This window comes from Phocoena sinus, chromosome 17 (assembly GCF_008692025.1).
Source record: "Phocoena sinus isolate mPhoSin1 chromosome 17, mPhoSin1.pri, whole genome shotgun sequence".
Taxonomy (NCBI): domain Eukaryota; kingdom Metazoa; phylum Chordata; class Mammalia; order Artiodactyla; family Phocoenidae; genus Phocoena; species Phocoena sinus.
The window spans coordinates 17,621,689-17,641,067 of NC_045779.1; the positions used below are offsets into that span (position 1 = coordinate 17,621,689).

The 19,379-nt window shown below is 44.6% G+C and overlaps 1 protein-coding gene across 7 annotated transcripts in view; it reads right to left on the bottom strand.

Annotated features, from left to right (window-relative positions):
* Window positions 1-6,424: 6,424 nt before the first annotated feature.
* Window positions 6,425-19,379, bottom strand: part of STAU2 (staufen double-stranded RNA binding protein 2) — a 313,184-nt gene continuing 300,229 nt past the window's right edge. For all 7 annotated transcript variants that reach the window (XM_032609768.1, XM_032609767.1, XM_032609764.1 and 4 more), the window contains 2 exons: window positions 8,668-8,756; window positions 6,425-7,539 (listed from right to left, as the gene is read on the bottom strand). In XM_032609768.1, the coding sequence (XP_032465659.1) occupies window positions 7,446-7,539; window positions 8,668-8,756 (183 nt within the window). In that variant the 3' untranslated portion in view covers window positions 6,425-7,445. The remainder of the gene's footprint in view (window positions 7,540-8,667; window positions 8,757-19,379) is intronic.

Below are 19,379 nucleotides of genomic sequence, written 5' to 3' on the forward strand. Positions count from 1 at the left end.
TTGTGGCCTCTCCCGTTGCGGAGCACAGGCTCCGGACGCGCAGGCTCAGCGGCCATGGCTCACGGGCCCAGCTGCTCCACGGCATGTGGGATCTTCCCAGACCGGGGCACTAACCCGCATCCCCTGCACCGGCAGGCGGACTCTCAACCGCTGCGCCACCAGGGAAGCCCCACCCTCACTTTATAGCTGAAGAAAGTGAGGCTTGGAAAAGTTAAGGGAACTTAACCTAGAAATATACAGGGAGTTAGTGGAAAAGCCAGGTTGAACCTAGGCAGTCTGACTCTTGATTCCCAACTCTTAACTGTATCCAACACTGCTTTCTTGGTAAAACGCGGATCAAGATTATACACCCGTAGTTGGGAAGGTTGTTGGTGGTGGTGGAAGTTGTGGTTGTGGAGGGGATGGTGGCTCATAAAGCCTCAGTTATCACGGGGACTTACCCCAGAAAAAGTAAACATGCGAACTGTATTCCTACAGCACCTTAGTTGAAGGTTGGCTGGTCCAGGTCACCTAATCTGGAAAGCAGCAATCCAGGGTACACATTCTTTTCAATATCAAAACCTGGGTCACTGGCCTCTGTTTCCCCACGATGCTTCTCATAATCACCGTGGAAGCAGGAGAAACTGAAATCATTTCCTAATGAAGTGTATCTATTTGTCTTCTTGCATTTTTTTTCCTGTGCGTATGGTTGCCATTTCATCTTCCCAGTTGGACTGGAAGTGCTCTTTTCTGCGCTGGGTCTTCATTGCTGCGTGCAGGCTTTCTCTAGTTTTGGCGAGCGGGGGCTACTCTTTATTGTGGTGCGCGGGCTTCTCATTGCGGTGGCTTCCCTTGTTGCGGAGCACGGGCTCTAGGTGCGTGGGCTTCAGTAGTTGCGGCTCGTGGGTTCAGTCGTCGTGGCACATGGGCTTAGTTCCTCTGCGGCATGTGGGATCTTCCCGGATCAGGACTCGAACCCGTGTTCCCTGAACTGGCAGGCGGATTCTTAACCACTGCGCCAGCAGGGAAGTCTGGACTGGAAGCTCTTTGAGGGTAGAGACATTACTTGAAGCTTCAGGTGGTTCCCCACAATGACTAACTCTAGGATGGAGACTCAATCCATATTGCTGATTGATGAATAGATTAGAATTTGGTTAAGGTTGGAAACTAGAAGGGAAGATATGTTTAGCCAGACGTTTCCAGGCTAGTGGTGTCTTCTCCTCCTAAGACAGAGGAAGTGGCTGTAGCGGGGATGAACGCTTGAAGAGCTGTTGTGCATTATGTTGTGGTGACTGTGGAAGCTACTCTGGTTCCAGGCCAAAGAAAAAGAGTCCTGACCTTCTCTGATATCAGAGATAACCCCATCAGCTAAATTCCCCTCGGAGTTCACATCCAAGCCTGATCTTTGCCAAAACTGGGGGCTTGATAATGATCTCAACTTGGTGAAGAAGGATCTAGTTCCCCCCGCCCCACGCGCTCTGGGAATAAGGAAACCCAAGTGGCCAAACATCTTTCTGGAAAATGATGGCCCGTGTAGATCTAGGGGCAGGTTCAAGAGGAAACAGAAGATGTGGACTGCTCATCCCTGATGCTGAGGTGAAAGCATTCACAGACTTACCTGCAGGGAACACTGAGTCTGTTCCCATCGTAGATGCCTTCTCCAGAACTTTTCACTTCCCCATTTTTCTCCAATGCCACTTGGCTTTCTCACCCACCTTACTTTTGAATCCAAATTTCTGATACTTTCTATTGTCTGCTTCCTCCCACCCACTTAAATAACCAAGTCTCCTCCCTTCTTTGAGCTCCCTTGAAAACTTAGAAGTGTTTTTCAAAAATATTTATTTATTTGGCTGCACTGGGTCTTAGTTGTGGCACACAGGATCTTTAGCTGCAGCACTCGGGCTCTTTAGTTGCGGCATGCAGGATCTAGTTCCCTGACCGGGGGTCAAACCAAGGCCCCCTGCATTGGGAGCACGGAGTCTTAACCGCTGGACCAGCTGGGAAGTCCCCGTAAGAGTAAAGTTTGAATGAAAATTAGACCAAGATGACCTCCATCTCTACTCACCTCAGTTGTAAGAATCAGAAATGCCCTGACATTTAAGATGCCCTCAGGATAACGAAAGCAGGGATGTGGCCGCCGATCTTCTGGTTCTGTAATCACTGAGGAAGGATGACGACTCTACTGCCTAATTATCTCATTATTCGTGCTGAAGGAAAGGAGGCTTTTAAAAATACACTAATTTGGGATCACTGGGAAGTTTTCTTTTTTTTTCTCCTAGGTAGTTTTGTGACTCACTCAGGATAGCTTTGTGGTTCATCAGACCCTTGAAAGTAAAGACCGAAAGGATGAAAGAAAACTAAACAGAACAGTACAGCCTTCACAAATCTCTGACCAATCTATGACTTTTGGGAGAGTTACTTACTTAAGCTTCACTGTTTACATCGAAAGGAAGAACTAGTACATGATTATAATGCGCGTTGTCCCCTGGGAGGTAGTTGAGGCAGAGGCACCTACTGGGTTTTCTCCCCGAGCTCCCTTCTCTGATGACTACTCTGCCCTATTCCGGAGGGGCAGAGTTGGGGCAGCCATATTTGTACGAGTGGGTCAGGGGTGAAACAATCAGGTTCAAGATGAGCCAATTGGTCCAAGGTGAGCCAGTCAGGAGTTCCTTCCTACAACCTCGGGAATGAAATCCAGAGAGAGATTCAGTGCTCCTCCAGGTGGCTGTAAACTTGTGCTACCGGTAGCCACGTTCTCTGGTATGTGTACTTGAGAGGCAGGAGCTGGTGTGGACAGAGGAATGATTCACACATTCAGAGGGAGGTGGGGAATTGAGAGAGAGGGAGAAGGAAAGCTTCCTGGTTTCCCCACAGCTTTGTACTTCCTGGCTCCAGTTAATTTCTGCATTTCTGCCCTGAGCTTCTCTAAAATGCCCCTGTAGCTTTAGAACACATTTTCCATTGCTGGTTTGAATAGGTTTTTATAAGTCACAGCCAAAGAATCCTAACTGATATGAGTAGTATTTTTCCTTGCAGGTATTTGATTTTAAAAATTCACATATTAGAGGCAAAATTTGAACTCAAGCATACCACTAGTAATAGAGGAATTATCGGTAAAATAAATTTAGAGCTGTAATGCTCTTAGAGGCTGTCATTTTATAGATGTGGAAACTGAGGCCCAGGAAGGCTAACTCCCTTGCCAAGGTCACCTCTGTGTCTGACCCAGGACTTTAGACTCTTGACTCCTAGACCATGGCTCTTTCCCTCACACCCTCTAACTCTGAAATATTGAATCTACATTCATAACTTGTACACTTTAAAGAATAGACCGTCTACTTCTGCATCTTCTTATTCCTGCTGTCTTGGATGAGAAGTTGAAACTCGAAGATGTTAAATGACTTCAAAAAGACTATATATTAACAGAAGTAGAACTGGAAGTTTACTCCCAGGCAGGAGGCTCCATCCAATAGGCCAGGCTTCTCTGTCCATGCATCCAGGTCACCAGTGATCTGCTTAGGCTGGCAAATCCACCATGGCAGGGCTTTTAGGGTCATTCACCTACTCAACAAACATTTATTGAGTACTTACCATATTAAGGTGGGCACCATTGCACACCAGGAGATACAACGAGAGGTACATTCAGTTGGTCAGCCTTGAGTGTAGGTGAGCTTCAAGACCTTCACCTGGTATATGTATATTTGGGGCTGGGGGTGGGTCCGGTCAGTAGACATGTGGGTTGTGTGGAGGTGAGATAAGATAATACTACTAGAGTTCAAGCATGGTGGCTTTTTGACAGTGTCACCAGAATACAGCATGGTGCCCAAAGCGTAGTGAGATGAGTGAGGGGAGGAATAACGACTCAGAGACACAAACAACGAGCTATAATGCAGGGGTTCTGAGTAAAACACGCTCATCTCTCATGCTCAGTTCCTGGTCTGCCTTTCCCTCAAGCTAGAATGTGCATTCCTGAGAGGGAAGTAGTTTCATTTGTTTATTTATTTTCTTCATTCCCAGCATACATCAGAGTGTGCTGGGCACCCAGTCAAGGGAGCTTTTAGTTATGTTAAGAGGTTAGGACGTAAGAGGAAAGTCATCCCAACAAGGCAATTTATCAATGAGTCTCGGCAAGGTGAGCTGGAACTTGGGTGTTGTCTGCCAGAAATCAACAGCTGGGTTTGACTCAGTCTAAGAAATCTTTGCTTTGAGCCAGATATTACAATGCCCCTCCTTGTGAGACACGTAGGTGTGATGGTGGAAATACAGGAACGTATCTGGGGGTGAGGATTGGAATTGAATCTTCTGGCCTGGGGAAGGGATATACATGCAAAAATGGGAAGATGGGAGGCAGGATGGTGGGTCTTCACGGGTCCAAAGTCCTCTGAAATGAGGGTTTTTTTGACTCGCTATGTTTTTGGTTAAGAAACGCCAGAGTGCCCCTGAGGTTGAAGGTACCATAATCTTATCAACAGTAATGCCATATATTATCATGAGTGCCTATCTCTGTGTCAGGTTAAGCAGTGAGATTTCAAATTTATGTCTTCAGCAGGTTTCTCTATCGTTTTGATAGATCATTCATTTGTCCACTTATTCATTTATTTGATGTATCCATTTATCAGGTACCTATATCATGGTGGGGTAGGTTGGGGGTTACTCAGAGACAAATTCACATGGGATCTTGCCATTAATGACTTCTTCGCTCCGTGTGCAAAACTGTTAGGTTTTCTACCACCCTTGCCGTAATGATAACAAGTGGCCTTTGGAAATTGAAAGGTACAGAACAAACCCTGGGCAGGTGCACTGAAAACTCAACGGCAGCAGGATTTAAACACCAATCAATTGGTCTGGACCACATTTCCAAGGTCACTGGGAGTCCCGAAAACCTCTGTATAATAAGGTAAGTTTCTCATTAATCTATTTTTATTTTATGGTACAGGAAATTGGTTGAAGCTGTCAAAAAAAAATCACCATTGAGAACGTTTGCTGGGCAGAAGAATACTAGGGCAACTCAGAGAGGTCACCCCGGGAAAGTGGAGGAGGGTCCTTGTCACAGCCTGAAGGGTGGTGTCTCACCACTGATCTTCGGCAAGTTGTGCTGGAAAGGGCTGGTCAGAGTTCCAAAGCACAATATTATATCTCCAATTAAAATGCAAAACCCAACCTTTTTCATAAAACACACTGGCCTCAGCACTGGGAAGTGACTACAAAGCCTAGTGCTGACTGAGAAAAGCTGAAAGCAGACACTGTAATTGATAAAGGAGATAAGTCAGCCTGTGTCCTTTAGAGAATAACGAGTTGCATTTTTCATCAAAAAGATCTCCTTGTGTTGAAGAAACATTCTTTCAATAAATCTACTTAATGGTTTCCCCCCAATGATATATAACATGGCAAGGGATGGCAGGCCACCCATCATTTGCATTGCTAACCCAAAGAAAACCCAAACGGTTCCCAGGAAGGGCTGCTAGCAAACTCTCTAAAGGGAAAATATCTAAAACCCTCCCCGGGCTCTTCAAGCAGGTAGATGGGTGGGATTCTGAATAAATATCCTCTCACTACACTTGAGATCCGATGCAAAGGTCCATCCCCTACCCCCACCCCCCACCCCCACCCCCGTGGCCACTCTGGTACGCTCAGCTCTGAGGGTGACTCCGTCAGATAGCTCCACAGGCCAATGCCTCAGATACTTGGGTTGTGAGAACTGATCAGCTTTGTCTGTGCCCTGAGCTCATCCCTCTCCCACGACGGCCCTGACGGCCTTGGTGTTTTGGGGACCGTGGGCCGTGAGAGGTGGTCGGCGTTTACGGCGTTTGGGAAACTGAAGATGCGTTTTAAAGATCCTGCCTGAAGTGGCGCTGCTGACCGAGGGCCGGAGCCTCAGGTGCTGAAGGCGCAGGGGGAGGAAAGGGCCTGCCCCCTTCCGAGGGGATGATTTAGGGCCCTCTGCGCGGGGTGCCGGGCAGCAGACTTATTGTTCAACCCGGCTGATCTCCGTGAACCCCAACTTTACAAATGGGCTGTTATGTCCACGAGGGCCCAGCTTTATGGAGCAAAACCTATTTCCTCCGAGGGCACCCGGCCCTGTCGATGCTGGTGGACTTCCCCCACATGGGAGTCATTTAAAAACAACCCTAGAGTGGTTTCCTTCTGTTGCTGTTTGTTTATCGTCCAGTCGCGTGTGAGTCAGCCAGATCATGATTTGTGTTGGTTTTGCTCGTGAAATCTTACGGGAACAATGAGACGACGTTGGCCAGTCAGGAACCCGGTTCCGAGTCACCCGGGAGGCGGCCCTGCGGTTTCGCAGAGACGGCCGGTGGCACGAGAACCCCGCTAGTGTCACCGCCGTGCAGGGTGACGGGGGCCGGGTGGGCAATGGCCTTTGAGATGGGTTACGCTGGGGTGATGTTTCAGAGAGGAGAACGAGGCAAGGAAAGAACAACACTGACCACACTTCACACAGACACCGACCACATTTTTACTGCATTGGCTCCACGCTGGATTCCAACATGCTGGTCCAGAGCGTGGCTGGCTACAAGCTGGCAGGACCTCTATGGCTCCTCCCACAGCCACAGGCTTTCCCTTCCCCGCCATGAACGCTATTTCTCTTGATCCCACTCACTGCCCCAAGTGCAGAGGCAGTTATCAGAAAACACTTTGGATGCAAACAGTGAGTGGCTTACAACACACGGATGGGGTGGGTGCAATGTCCACTGTGAACGTGGAATCCACAGAAATGGCTGGAGAGGCAAGACGCCTCCTTCGTGGCTAATAGGATGATGGCATTCAAGACCCACAAGTGGTTTTTGTTTTCTTTTTGAATTCCTGGAGTCTATTGAAACTAATTGTTCCTAACATTATTTCATATTTGTAATCAAATGTCTGACCTGATTTCAACCATGTTTGTTGGCATACATCTTTGAGTGGTGTGCCTCGAAGTTATTCAGACTGATAATAGGATGAAGATTACAAATATCTGCATAAAAAGAGAAACTGTGTGACTCTATATGAAGACAACGACCGTCACATTCCACAGCACATCATTGGTTAATCTTTGAATCGTCAGGCATTATTTAAAATGAGAGAGAATATAAGTGAACACAAGCGCCACGACAAAACAATCATAACAACAGAACCAAACCCAATTTCTCTATTAATCATTTGAGAATTGTACCTCTGTTTCTAACACTTTTCATTAATTGTTATTTTAAGCTCCAGTAGCAGGATCAGATTTCTGCTGCCTCTGGGCAAATGAGTTATGATCTGATCTCAAGTTCCAAGGGAAATGCTCAAAGTTTTATTTTCCCCCAGTTGAATAAACAGTACTATGTCTATTATCTCTGGTGTTAGAATAGTGCTGTCTTCACATAAGACTCAAATCATGGCATTAGTCATTCATTTCCTTGAACACAGACACCCTCATGCGTGCTGACAGGTTTATAAGGATGCGGTGGCAGCCGTAGCTCTGGGAGCTGCTAGATGACCGACCTTGATTTCTTGCAGTCCTGAGCGATGGAGCCCGGGTGTGTCTGGTTATTGTCTGCTTTCTCTCCCAGATGCTGGGCTTGTCTGGAAGATTAATACATTAACAAGAGCTGAAGGTCCAGGGTCGCACATCTTCAGACATGTTTATTAGCAGATGGCACACAGGATTCAAAGGTCACCACAAAAGTGACATTTTAAAGTGAAACAACAATATTTATGTTCAGATAGTCTACTGATGAGATCATGTGGAAATGGTTTTGATTAAATTAGCTTATAAATGGTTGCCAATCTATAGACAACTTAAAATGCCACGTCTGTTTACCAAATGTTTTTTTCTCACGCTCTCACCTTTTAAATATTAATGACCAAATGCTGTGTTTTTTTGGGGGGGGGTTAAGATTATTTAACTGAAGGATTAGTATATTTGGTTTTGACTTCCTAGGTTATCCAATTTTTTTCATTCTAAAGATGTTATCTCCTGTGTGAGTTCTGAAATCTCACCTGCAATTATTTCTGCTTTGAAAGAATTTGGATTTCACTGTTGTAAATACAATGGCTTGCAATTTCTCTTTGGGTCGCTGGAGAGACTTTAAGTTCAATCTCTCAGATCAAACCTTATGTTCAATATCATAAAAGAGGTATGAGCTGGATTTCAGAAATTCTTATTAAATCTGCCTTTTGGCCTCTGTAGCCCTCGGGAGCCACACTTTTGTGACAACGTGCGCTTGTGTTTCATACAACAGTGTGAAAAACAAAATGCAGCCAAGGGGAAGGAACCCTTCTCTCAGCTTCTTCCCCCCCCACCCCCCCGCTCCGTTGTGCCTACTACCTAGCAGGAATGTGAATGAAAATATTTACCTCAGAAAATGGTTTAGTCAGAGAATGCCCAACAGTCTGAAATGAGAATTCACCTTTTGCAAGTCTTGCAAATCTCCGTGGTCAGCAAAACCCACAGAAATATTTCCATCAAAGGCATTAAAATGCAGAAATAATGATCAACCAGTAGATTAAAACTTTCACAGACATATTTACAGGAAACAAATATGACCATATAGACTGTCTCTCATTTATTTGCATTGAATTGTATTAGGAATAATTTTGTAGGGTATAGATATTATTGTCTCGAGTTTTTCACCTTATTATTATGTCTATCTTATTTTTCATACAGTTACAAAATTACAAATGTAAGAATACAACAGAAGATGTACTCACTTTTCAAGAGAACCTTTCTCAATATTCATTGCTCCTTCCATTGGATCCAGTCCTTGTTCAGAAAATTGTTTCAAGGCACTTAAAGCTGCCTAAAAACAAAAACAAACACACAGACAAGGAGATCCAGTTACTGACTTTCATGTAATAAGTAGGTACGTAATGGTAAAAGAAAGCTTTGATATATAGTAAAGGCTATCATTTTCATTAGTCTAAATAAATGCTTTTCTGTATCATTTAACAAAACTACATTTAAGAGGCTGTATTATGATGGAGCAATGCATATACTATGAAGGCTTTAGTTTTGTGTGTCTGGGGGAAGAGGTGGAGGGAGGAGTCTCCATAAATCTCATGCCTTATCCATAATTTTGTAAAATCACAATGTTTTATCCGCAAATGTAGAAAACGCCTAGTAGAAGCCTGTCATTCTTTGATGATGAGTTTTGCATCATTTCTCCTCACATTACTGAAACTACACATTGTCCTCCTCCAGATGTGAGAACATCAGATTTTTTTCCAGCTTTCCAAAGTTAGCATAAATGTATCGTTCAATTTTATAGACATGTAGCCTCAAGCAAGTCACAGAATGTGAGTCCAGAAATGGACCAAATACACCCTTGCATACCGAGGGGATGGTATGATGGTATCCTGTGAGGAGAGAGAAAATTTGCGCTCCATGGGGCCCCGGGAAGGCAGGCCTGGCCGCGGCAGAGCCTCCTGTGGTGTGGATATGCCGGGGATGCGGGATGCATGCGGATCCGTGGGATGCTGAAGGGTGTTGACAGGCTGGTGGAGCCTCGCTGAATAGCTGGGAGGCACCAAAAAATGTGATGCTGATAAGATCTGCATAAGTTATTGACACTCTAGTGCGAGGTCCAAATTGTTATTTCTTTGAATAAGAATTTGGTTCTTCTTCCCCTCCCCAAACCCCACCACTTCTCAGGTCAATTAGAAGAGCTTTGTTGTGTCTGAGATAGGTGTGAGCGGCCAAAGTTGTTTGCATCTTGGAGATCCTGCTGGGTCACACTTTGGTCATCTGTATCTTCTCAACTGCCTCTGACAAACAGCTAACTCTGCCAGTTGCTCAAACTTTTATCTGCCAGGGGCCCCTTTTGGGTAGCTGAGTGCATGATCTCTTCTACATCTCTTTGCGTGAAATATATCTTTTTGGTTTTGGTTTTTCAGTTAATAGGCTTTATTTTTTTTTAGGGCAGTTTTAAGTTTGCAGAAAAAATGGAGCAGGGAGAGTTCCCATATACCCTCTCCCACTCCACCTTCTACACTGTTTCCCCTATTATTAACATCCTGCATTCCCGAGGTACGTTTGTTACAACTGATGAAATAGCGATATATTATCATTAACTGAAGTCCAGAGTCTACAACTCTTGTGTTGTACATTCTATGGATTTTGACAAACGTATAATATCACGTGTCCACCATTACAGTATCATACGGAATAATTTTATTGCCCTAAAAATCCACTGTGCTTCAGCTGTTCACCCCTCCTCCCTTTCCCCCCAAGCCCTGGCAACCCCTAGTAATTTTTTTTTAAAATCTCTATAGTTTTGTCTTTTTCGAAATTCATACAGCTGGAATCACACAGTATGTAGCACTTTCAAATTGGCTTCTTTCACTAAGCAATATGCATTTAAAGTTCCTCTATCCTCTATGTCTTTTCATCTCATCTCTTTTTCACTGCTGAATATACTCCATTGCGTGGATGTACCAAGTTTCTTTATCCTTTTATACCTATTGAGGGACATCCTGGTTGCTTCCAGTTTTTGGCGATTATGAATAAAACTGCTATCAACATCTGTGTGCAGATTTTTGTGTAATATTTGTAATATTTTTCCTCTCTTCTCTCTCTGTCATTCCGTCTTTTAATTCTCAACCCCTATATTCAACCAAAAAGGAAAAATATATCCTTTCCTTTTTTTTTTAGGCTCCTTCTTCCTTTCAGGTCTCTAAGCTGGTCTCCCCAGTTCAGACGTGCTAATTTGAATTCTCACTCACGCCTGCAGCCCCAGCCTGGGTGGGCAGGGGGAGGCCGTGCTTGGGCTCTCTGTTTCTTCATTACCTCTTTGAACCCGGAGTCCTGTGGGGATGTCAGCGCCCTACCCCACTACCCCTGATCTTGGTACAGGCTCCTACTATACAGCAGCTGGTGTAGGCTGTAGTGGCAGGTAAGCACTAACAGCGGTTGCGTAAGGAGCAACGTGGCCATCTCACTGGGCACTGTTATTGGTTGAATTGTGTCCACCCCCCATATCCATATGTCGAAGTCCTAAACCCCCATACTCAGAATATGGCCTTATTTGGAAATAGGGTGACTGCTGATATAATTAAGATGAGGTCATGCTAGATTAGGGTGTGGCCTGATCCATTATGACCAATGTCCTTATAAAAAGGGGAAATTCAGAAACAGAAACCCACACAGGGAGAACACCGTGTGAAGAAGACGGCGGAGATTGGAGTGACGCGACACACGCCAAGGAATGCCAAAGACTGCCAGCAAACCACCAGAAACTGGGAGAGAGGCATGGAACAGATTCCTCCCTCATAGCCCTCGGAAGGCACCAACCCTGCCAACACTTTGATCTTGGACTTCTAACTTCCAGAACTGTGAGACAATAAATTCCTGTTGAATTTATTGTTGGTGGTCCTTTGTTACGGAGGCCCTAGCAAATGAGCACGGGTACATCTTCATTCCTCTTTAAGGACAGTAGAACCTCTTTCTCCTCTCTCTGATGTTTCCTTATATTATCTTTTGATTATAAAAATCGTTTTTCATTACAGAAAAATCATAATAGGTAGGCAAGCAAAAAGAATGTGAAAATATTCACAGTCTTACCCACCACTCACAACTTGGTGTACATCTTTCCATATCCTTTTCTACCCCCTCCCCATATGTACACTCTCTAACCTGGGTCGTATCCTAACACTGTTTTAGAACCTGCTCTTGTCATGGAACGTGAGCAGTTTTCCACCTCAACAGAAACATTTCAGCAGCATCACTTTGCAGGACTGCACAGTATCTCACAGACTTTACGTGCCTTTCTGTATTTAGCCAATCCCTAGTGTTGGACATGGAGGCCACACCCACTTTTTAAGCTGCTATTAACACTGCACTAAGCTTCTTAACGGTTAAAAATCTTTGAGTACGTTCTCAATAATTTCCTTGTGATAAATTCCTAGAAACTGAATTTCTGGGCCAAAGGGTGTGCACATTTGTAAAGATCTGATATAAACTTCCCCTGCCCTCAGGGGGGTTGTACCCAGCAGGACTCCGAGGAACATCTGCTTCTCTAGGTGCTTTTGTAATCACCTCTCAGAACCGCTTTGTGGATCACTGGAGCGAACCCGTTTTGTCATTTTACAGCCCCACTTTATTTTTCATTTGTCCATCCCTACCATTTACCTCATTCCCTAGACTTGGCTTTGAGTGAAGTTTGGCTGCTTTCAAAAGTTAAATTCACCCTCAAAAGATGCAGATTTGGACAAGTTTCCGCCTAAAAGAAAGTAATTCGCAGAGATATTTGATTCTTATTAAATTCAATTAGATGACCTCTGAGGTCCTTTCAAGTCCTGAAACGCTGAGGGAGCTGGGCAGCCTTCCCGGGTGACTCTGCTGAGAATGGTCCCGTGGGTGTGCACATCCTTGTGGGCTCGTCACGTGAACCTGAGCTCTGCAGTCCCGCCTTCTGTGCGTGCACGGAGGTAGGAGCCCGGCCCGCTCGCTACCAACCTGTTAAGACCAGTCCGAGGCGGACCTCTCCAGATAGCCCAGCTTCGTGGGGTGGGCGAACGAACAGACAGTTCTTTGTATGTGCAACAATTTTGAACAAATGAACAACTATTTTGTTCTGATCCGTTAATATGTGAATTATTGGTAGGAATGCTGATTTTTATCCATTTCTTCCCAAATGGATTATTATAGACGGCTATTTCAGTGCCTTCTATAATAGTCTATCTGCAATGTGGTTGGTACTGCTGAATGAGACTTTTGAGAGCTCCAGGGCTTCTTGGTCCTGTTTTATTCCCAATAAGGCCAAAACGACAACCAAAACGAAATCGTTTTTTGAAAATCACTTATAGGCTAATTGGAGCCCAGTTTCACTAGCTGCTTTGGAAATACTTGTTGCCTGAATACCAGGAACCAAATGTCTTACTTCACCGAGTCCAGGACCCAGTGACACCTGTTCGCATCCACCCAAAAAGAGATGCACATATGAGATGAAGGCGAGGTCTCAGGGAGCAGTTTGGGTGTTTCAGCTCTTGCAAAATCTCCTGGATGATTTAATCAACGTGACAGGCAGGTCCCCAAGCACTGTCAGGATGATTGTCATTTGCTCCAAGAATGTCCTACCAGCTGGAACGGCGGAGCGCTCTTTCACTCGATGCCATGAAGCATTTTCAGAATTCTTGTGTGACTGCTTCCCTCCAAAGGTATGTTTAAAAGCTTCCAAATAACATTCCCTTAACTGTCTTCAGCCTTCATTACTGTCTGATGAGATCATTCAGCCCACATCTTATCGATAACCCTGAATACAATTGCTTATAAATCTGAGAGGACTTCTTTCTACCTTATAAAAGGCGATGAAGACACTTTATCTTCTCTGTAAACAGCTGCCATTTCATGAGCATCCCTCTGCCACAGCCATGAGACCGGGTCCCTTACCTGCGTGACCTCCGGTGTTACCACAGCCCTGCAAGGTAGGTCCTTCCCATGAGGAATTCAGCAGCCTACTCGAGGTCACACGGCTAGTAAGTGTCAGAGCACAGAGAGATGTGAACCCAGCCCACATCCTTGGTCACATCACTTTATTTCCTTCGAACATACAAACTGCTCACATTCAGCCTAGGCAACTTCAGCACAACTCCTTTCAATATCATTATTTCAAAACCACTCCTATAACCTCCTCTATGCCCACTCTACTGATTATTTCCCATGATAATGAATTGAGGTAAGCTCATGAAATGATCTCCATTTGCTAGAGAAGGGCTTTATTACCTTGTGGGGAATCACACAGTTTCCAGTCTCCAGCTTTTTTGGGGTCCCTGGGTTGACCTCTGCGACCTCATCTGGCACTTCTATAACACTCGCAGTCTGGTTAAAACTAAATTGCTATAGCAATTATTTCATCACTTAGAATGACCCAAAGGCCACAATTCCTTGCCTTCCCTCCCGTCGCTCTCCGAAGAGTTCCTCTGTCACCTTCCTGTGGTGGCTGGGAGGAGGGAGAAACGAGGTGCTGTGTCTGCCTGGGATTGTGGGGTGGAGGCTATCCAGTGAGAGGAGGTGCTGGGACCGCAAACGTGAAACGGAGAGAGAAAGAGGGCTCGGCTGTGCTTTAGAGGGAGAGATAAGCCAAACGGTTCAGGAAAGTCGAGATGGGCAGGGGCTGCCAACCAGGCACTGCTCTGACAGGTACTAATACAGCCCTGGCCCCACTGCTTCCTCCCAGCTCCTCATGAGCTCCATGAGGAATCGGGCTCTCCTTCCACTCCCAACCCCACTCATCACCCACTACTTCCCCTGAAAGGACACTTTAGCGGGTAAGAAAGCCCACGGAGTGAGATGGGTTTGCTTCGCCTTCTACAGCAAAACGCCCGCAACAACAGAATAATGCAGCAACCCCCAAAATAGCCACATAACGTTTAGCATGACCCCAATATCGGTCTTTTCAAAGAACAACGTACAACGGAGTAGCATTTCGAACAAAAACTAAAATGGAACAGTCCACAAAAATGTTTTACTGTGTTCGTCCAAATCTGTCCAGAAGACGGTAAACAAAATTCTTATGTTTAAACTACCTGAGCTGAATAAATTGTTACTTGCTAGAGGCCAGTTGCTTTACAAAACATTAAGAACATGTTATAAATATGTGACGTAATATTAAAGGACACTTTGGAGTGAGCGAAAAATCAAATAGCCTTCATTTGGGGAGACATAGTTGAAGTCCGATTAGAAGCAAGTGCAAGTTCATACACACACACACACACACACACACACACACACACACACACTGGAATATTACTCAGCCGTAAAAAAGAATGGAATAATGCCATTTGCAGCAACGTGGATGGACCTAGAGATGATCATACTAAGTGAAGTAAGTCAGAAAGAGAAAGACAAATATCATATGATATCACTTATATGTGGAATCTAAAAAAAATGATACAAATGAACTTATTTACAAAACAGAAACAGACTCACAGACACAGCAAACAAATTTACGGTTACAAAAGGAGACAGTGTGTGGTGGTGGGGGGAGATGAATTAGGAGTCTGGGATTAACATACACATACTACATAAAATAGGTAAATGACAAGGACCTACTGCATAGCCCAGGGAACTGTACTCAATAACTTATAATGGAAAAGAATCTGAAAAAGAATATATATATACATATATGTATGTATAACTGAATCACTTTGCCGTACACTTGAAACGAACATAACATTGTAAATTAACTATACTTAAATAAAACATTTTTAAAAAGAAGCAATTTCTACCTTGTCCATTACTGAGATGGTAAAGAGATAAAAGATGTTCAGCTCCTGCTGCCTGCAGGTCACCCTCTCAGCACGGACAATTTGCCGTGTGATAAATGTAAACTAACCTTGGGGAGTCGCGGGGAGGAGGTAAATCTGGGTTCCTTAATGAACAACATCCTGAATGATGCTTAAACCCAAGTTGTATAACTTCCCACACACTGTGGATTCGAGAATTTCAAAGATACACTAACATAAGTACCCAGAACCCTCCATATGGCTTTGACCATAAACAAACAGACAACTATATGATTTCATTTCCAAGGTCAGAAAATGTTTTCCTAGCAAATCAAAACAAACTCACTCAGCATCCTTTTGTATGTTACCACAGTCTACCAACTGGAATCTTAAACTTTAGCTTTATGATAATTTATATGTTCCGGGACTTTTTTTTTTTTTTTTAAGGTATATCCAGGGCAATAGATGTAGCTTTGTTTGAAAGGAGAAAAATTTTTAAAGTGTTTTAAAGAAGTGGATGACATTTCCTTTTCTTATTCTTGTCTTTTCAGCTCAACACTTGTATCCATTTGTGTGTGTGTGTTTCCCTTAGAGGAGGGCATCTGCAGAGACACATAGAAATATTTTTGTCCCCAAAAGATTTTACAACTGTTTTGGGAATAAAGCCCCACAGGTTCTAAAACAGATGTCGCTGCCATTTCGTGTATCGCTTGTTTTGTGCGTAGTTATAGCAATGCCAGAAACATGATGCCAATAAGATACTTTCCATGCCTGTTTGTTGGTCTTGGTTCACACGTGTGTGTGTGTGTGTGTGTGTGTGTCCACAGGATGGGGGTGAGCCTTTCCAGCCATTTCTGTAATTTCTAACTTTTCTCTTGTCGATCAGCAAACTGTGGAAACCAGTGCCTGTTCTTCTTGCTTCCTTCTGCAGGGCCTAAAGAGTTTGTAATGACAACACAGCAGCGTTAAGTCATTCTCTGAGAGACAACAATGGTTCATTAGCAAAATGTGAATTTTAACTCATCCCCTCATGACACGCAGTTCTTTTCGGAGTCTTTGAACAGGATGCCCAATGGATCCTTTTATTTCTTTTTTTTTCCATTTCACACTTTTCCCACCGATTTCACATCCTGAATCCCAGGAACAGACAGGCTGTTCCCATTAAAGTCAATGGTAACCATACATGTCCGAATGTGGCCTTCATTTTGAAGGAAGTGCTCAAGGTTTGTTTTGTTTTGCCTTTTCCCCCTAAAGTGCTTGTTCATATGGAACTCTTCCTGGGAGCAGGTCTAACTGCTGGATTCATTTCAGAACACACGCATTGGACATATATGCAGCTCGTTAAATCAGTCTCCTTTAATGAGAAAATGATAGGAAATGCAAACATCTTCATTTGCAGCTGAGGACTCCCCTCACTTCTCTTCCCAACAATCTTTGAGACCGACTCTCCGTGAAGTCATTCAAAAATGACTGGAAAGGGCTTCCCTGGTGGCGCAGTGGTTGAGAGTCCGCCTGCCGATGCAGGGGACACGGGTTCGTGCCCCGGTCCGGGAAGATCCCACATGCCGTGCAGTGGCTGGGCCCGTGAGCCATGGCCGCTGAGCCTGCGCGTCCGGAGCCTGTGCTCCACAGCGGGAAGGGCCGCAACGGTGAGAGGCCCGCGTACCGCAAAAAAATAAAAATAAAAATGACTGAAAAACCAGAAGGTCTTTTCTTCAGTAGGCTTGAAGTCTTATTGTCCAAAGAATGTGAATTTTAACGTTTCTAAGTTATCATTTTCTTACTTTGAATGGTCTATAACAAAATGCCAAGTCTCTCTTTATATAAAATAAAAGAAACCCCAAAGAGAACATCGTATTTCTAAATTTTATCACATTATGATAGGAGCCTCAGTCTATTCCTTTTCAGATGAATCAATGGTAGGACTTTAAAAATAAAATAAAAAGTTGATTACACTGAGCTTTAATTAAACTGCTGGCTGCCCTGCTTTCTAACAACTTCATTATAGTCCGCACTTTCATTTATGCTTACACAATCCCCTTGGTTCAGGTAATTTCCACAAAATTGGTACCTTATAAAAAAGCTCTTACTGTTGGAACAAAGGGATGTCAGTTAAGGTGATGGCTACTCACTGTGTAAAAAAAAAAAAGAGGTGTGGGTGGTCGGGAGACTAAGGCGTGCCTTCGACAGTCTCCTAAGGCAAAGAATAGGAATTTTGGCTCCAGAATTTGGGGAATTAGTACAAAATTGGGCACTTATACTGTAGACTTAGCCATCACCTTTATTTCAGCAATCAGGCACTTACTGTTGGGTAATCCACGTAGTTGCCAGCCTTGACAATAATACAGAGTCGGATTTGAAGCAGGATTAACTGTGCTAAGGAATGTTTTCAGCGTTTAGGACAAACTTGAGTAGCGACATCCATGCTGCCATGGCTTCCTCCAATCACGCTGTTTCTGTTTTACCAATAGCATTCCTTTTAAATTCGTGTGTTGTCTTTCATTTAATTATTTTTGCTTCAACAAAAACTCCCCTTGGTGACGGTGTTTACTGAAACATGGTGTTGGGCACAAAGGCGAGTGTCCGTCTCTCTCTGAACTTGGCAGGATAATCACCCACAAAGGTGTCCTACCCCCCAGAATCTGAATATGGCAGAAGTGATCTTGCAGATGGCACTGAGGCATGAACACTGAGATGGAGAGGTTATCCCGGCTGATGCACATGGGTCCAATCTAATCACATGTCTCCTTAAAACCACAGAACCTCTCCCGGCTTTAGACGTGGCCGGGAAAACATGCTCAACAAAATGCAACGTTGTTAGTTTTGAAGATGGAGGAAGTCAAGGGAGGTGCGTGGCCTCTATAAGCTGGAAAAGGCAAGGAGACCAGTTCAGCCTTAGAGCCCCCAAAAGGAACTGCCGACACCTTGATTTCAGCTCAGTGAGACTCCTGTCTGACTTCTGACCTACAGAGCTCTAAGACGACAAACACGTTTGTGTTGGGCTAAGCCACTCGTCCTGTTCATTTGTTACAGCAGCAAGAGGAAACTAATACACTCTTCCAGTCGTCTGGACAAGGAAGTGAATGGGCATGGCATCTGGAGTCTGTCGGGCCTAGATTAAAATGTCAGCTCCACTGCAGACCAGCCGGGTGTCTTTATGCAAGTGACTGTATGTCTCAGAGCCTCGTTTTCAGCATCCGTAAACTGGAAACTACAACACCTACCACGTCGAATTGTTTGAGAGGTTAATGCCTGGGCTATAGTGGTGTTTTATCAATGAAGGCCTTTAGTACACAACTTTCTCTGTTGAGCTCAACATTCAGTCATAAAATCCTTTATGCTCTCTGTCTCCATGTTAATTTATGTCCAGTTTCCTGTATATTTCTATCAACTTTTTCCAGCACATTGCTCATCTGTCTCTCTTCTAAGAGAACCCTATCATTATGCCACCCCCTTCATCAACAGCCATTAATAACTCCCAGCCCCAGAATAACATCCTATATTCTTGGCCTGGCATTCAGGGCCCTCCATCAGCTGACACCATTCTACCCCACAACCTCACTTGCTGCAGTTTCACTAGTGTGTTTTCTAGGGTGTGATTTCCCCCAAACAGCAGACCAGTCACCAGCCTCAGGAACACCTGGCAGGTGTCAGTGCTATCAACAAGCTCCCTGGCCTATTGGCCTAAAGACACACCAATATTTCAGAAGTCCTGCCCGCATGGATCTTCCGCCCTGGTCAGATTGATCTACCTCCTGTCTGGGAAGACATCGGGGCTTTCTACCTCCACGCCTTTGTTCCTGCAGGCTTTCTGACTTCTCAGCGTGGTGGATTCCCAGCCTGTGTCCCACCTATGAATTTCTGACAGCCCCGGCCATTTACCTCCCTGAACTGTGAGTCACCTTTAACGTGTTTACATCCCGTCTCCCAGGTAGTTGGTCTGTTGGGGCCATTTTCCTGTTTGAAATCATCACAGTGTGTTTACAGAACATCTTCAAGGAATACTCTTTGATAGATTATCCTTCGGCTTCCATGTGAAGCTCACCCAGACAGGCAAGTGCTTGCAGACACGTTTCTTCTTCCTGTTTTCTCTTTATTCTCCTATTCATCTTGCCCTCCCTTGCTTTCCTCCCCCTGCAGGGCCTCCTCCAAAACTTCTCTCCATGGAGGTTCTTTCTCCTCCCCGTCTGCACCCTTCCACC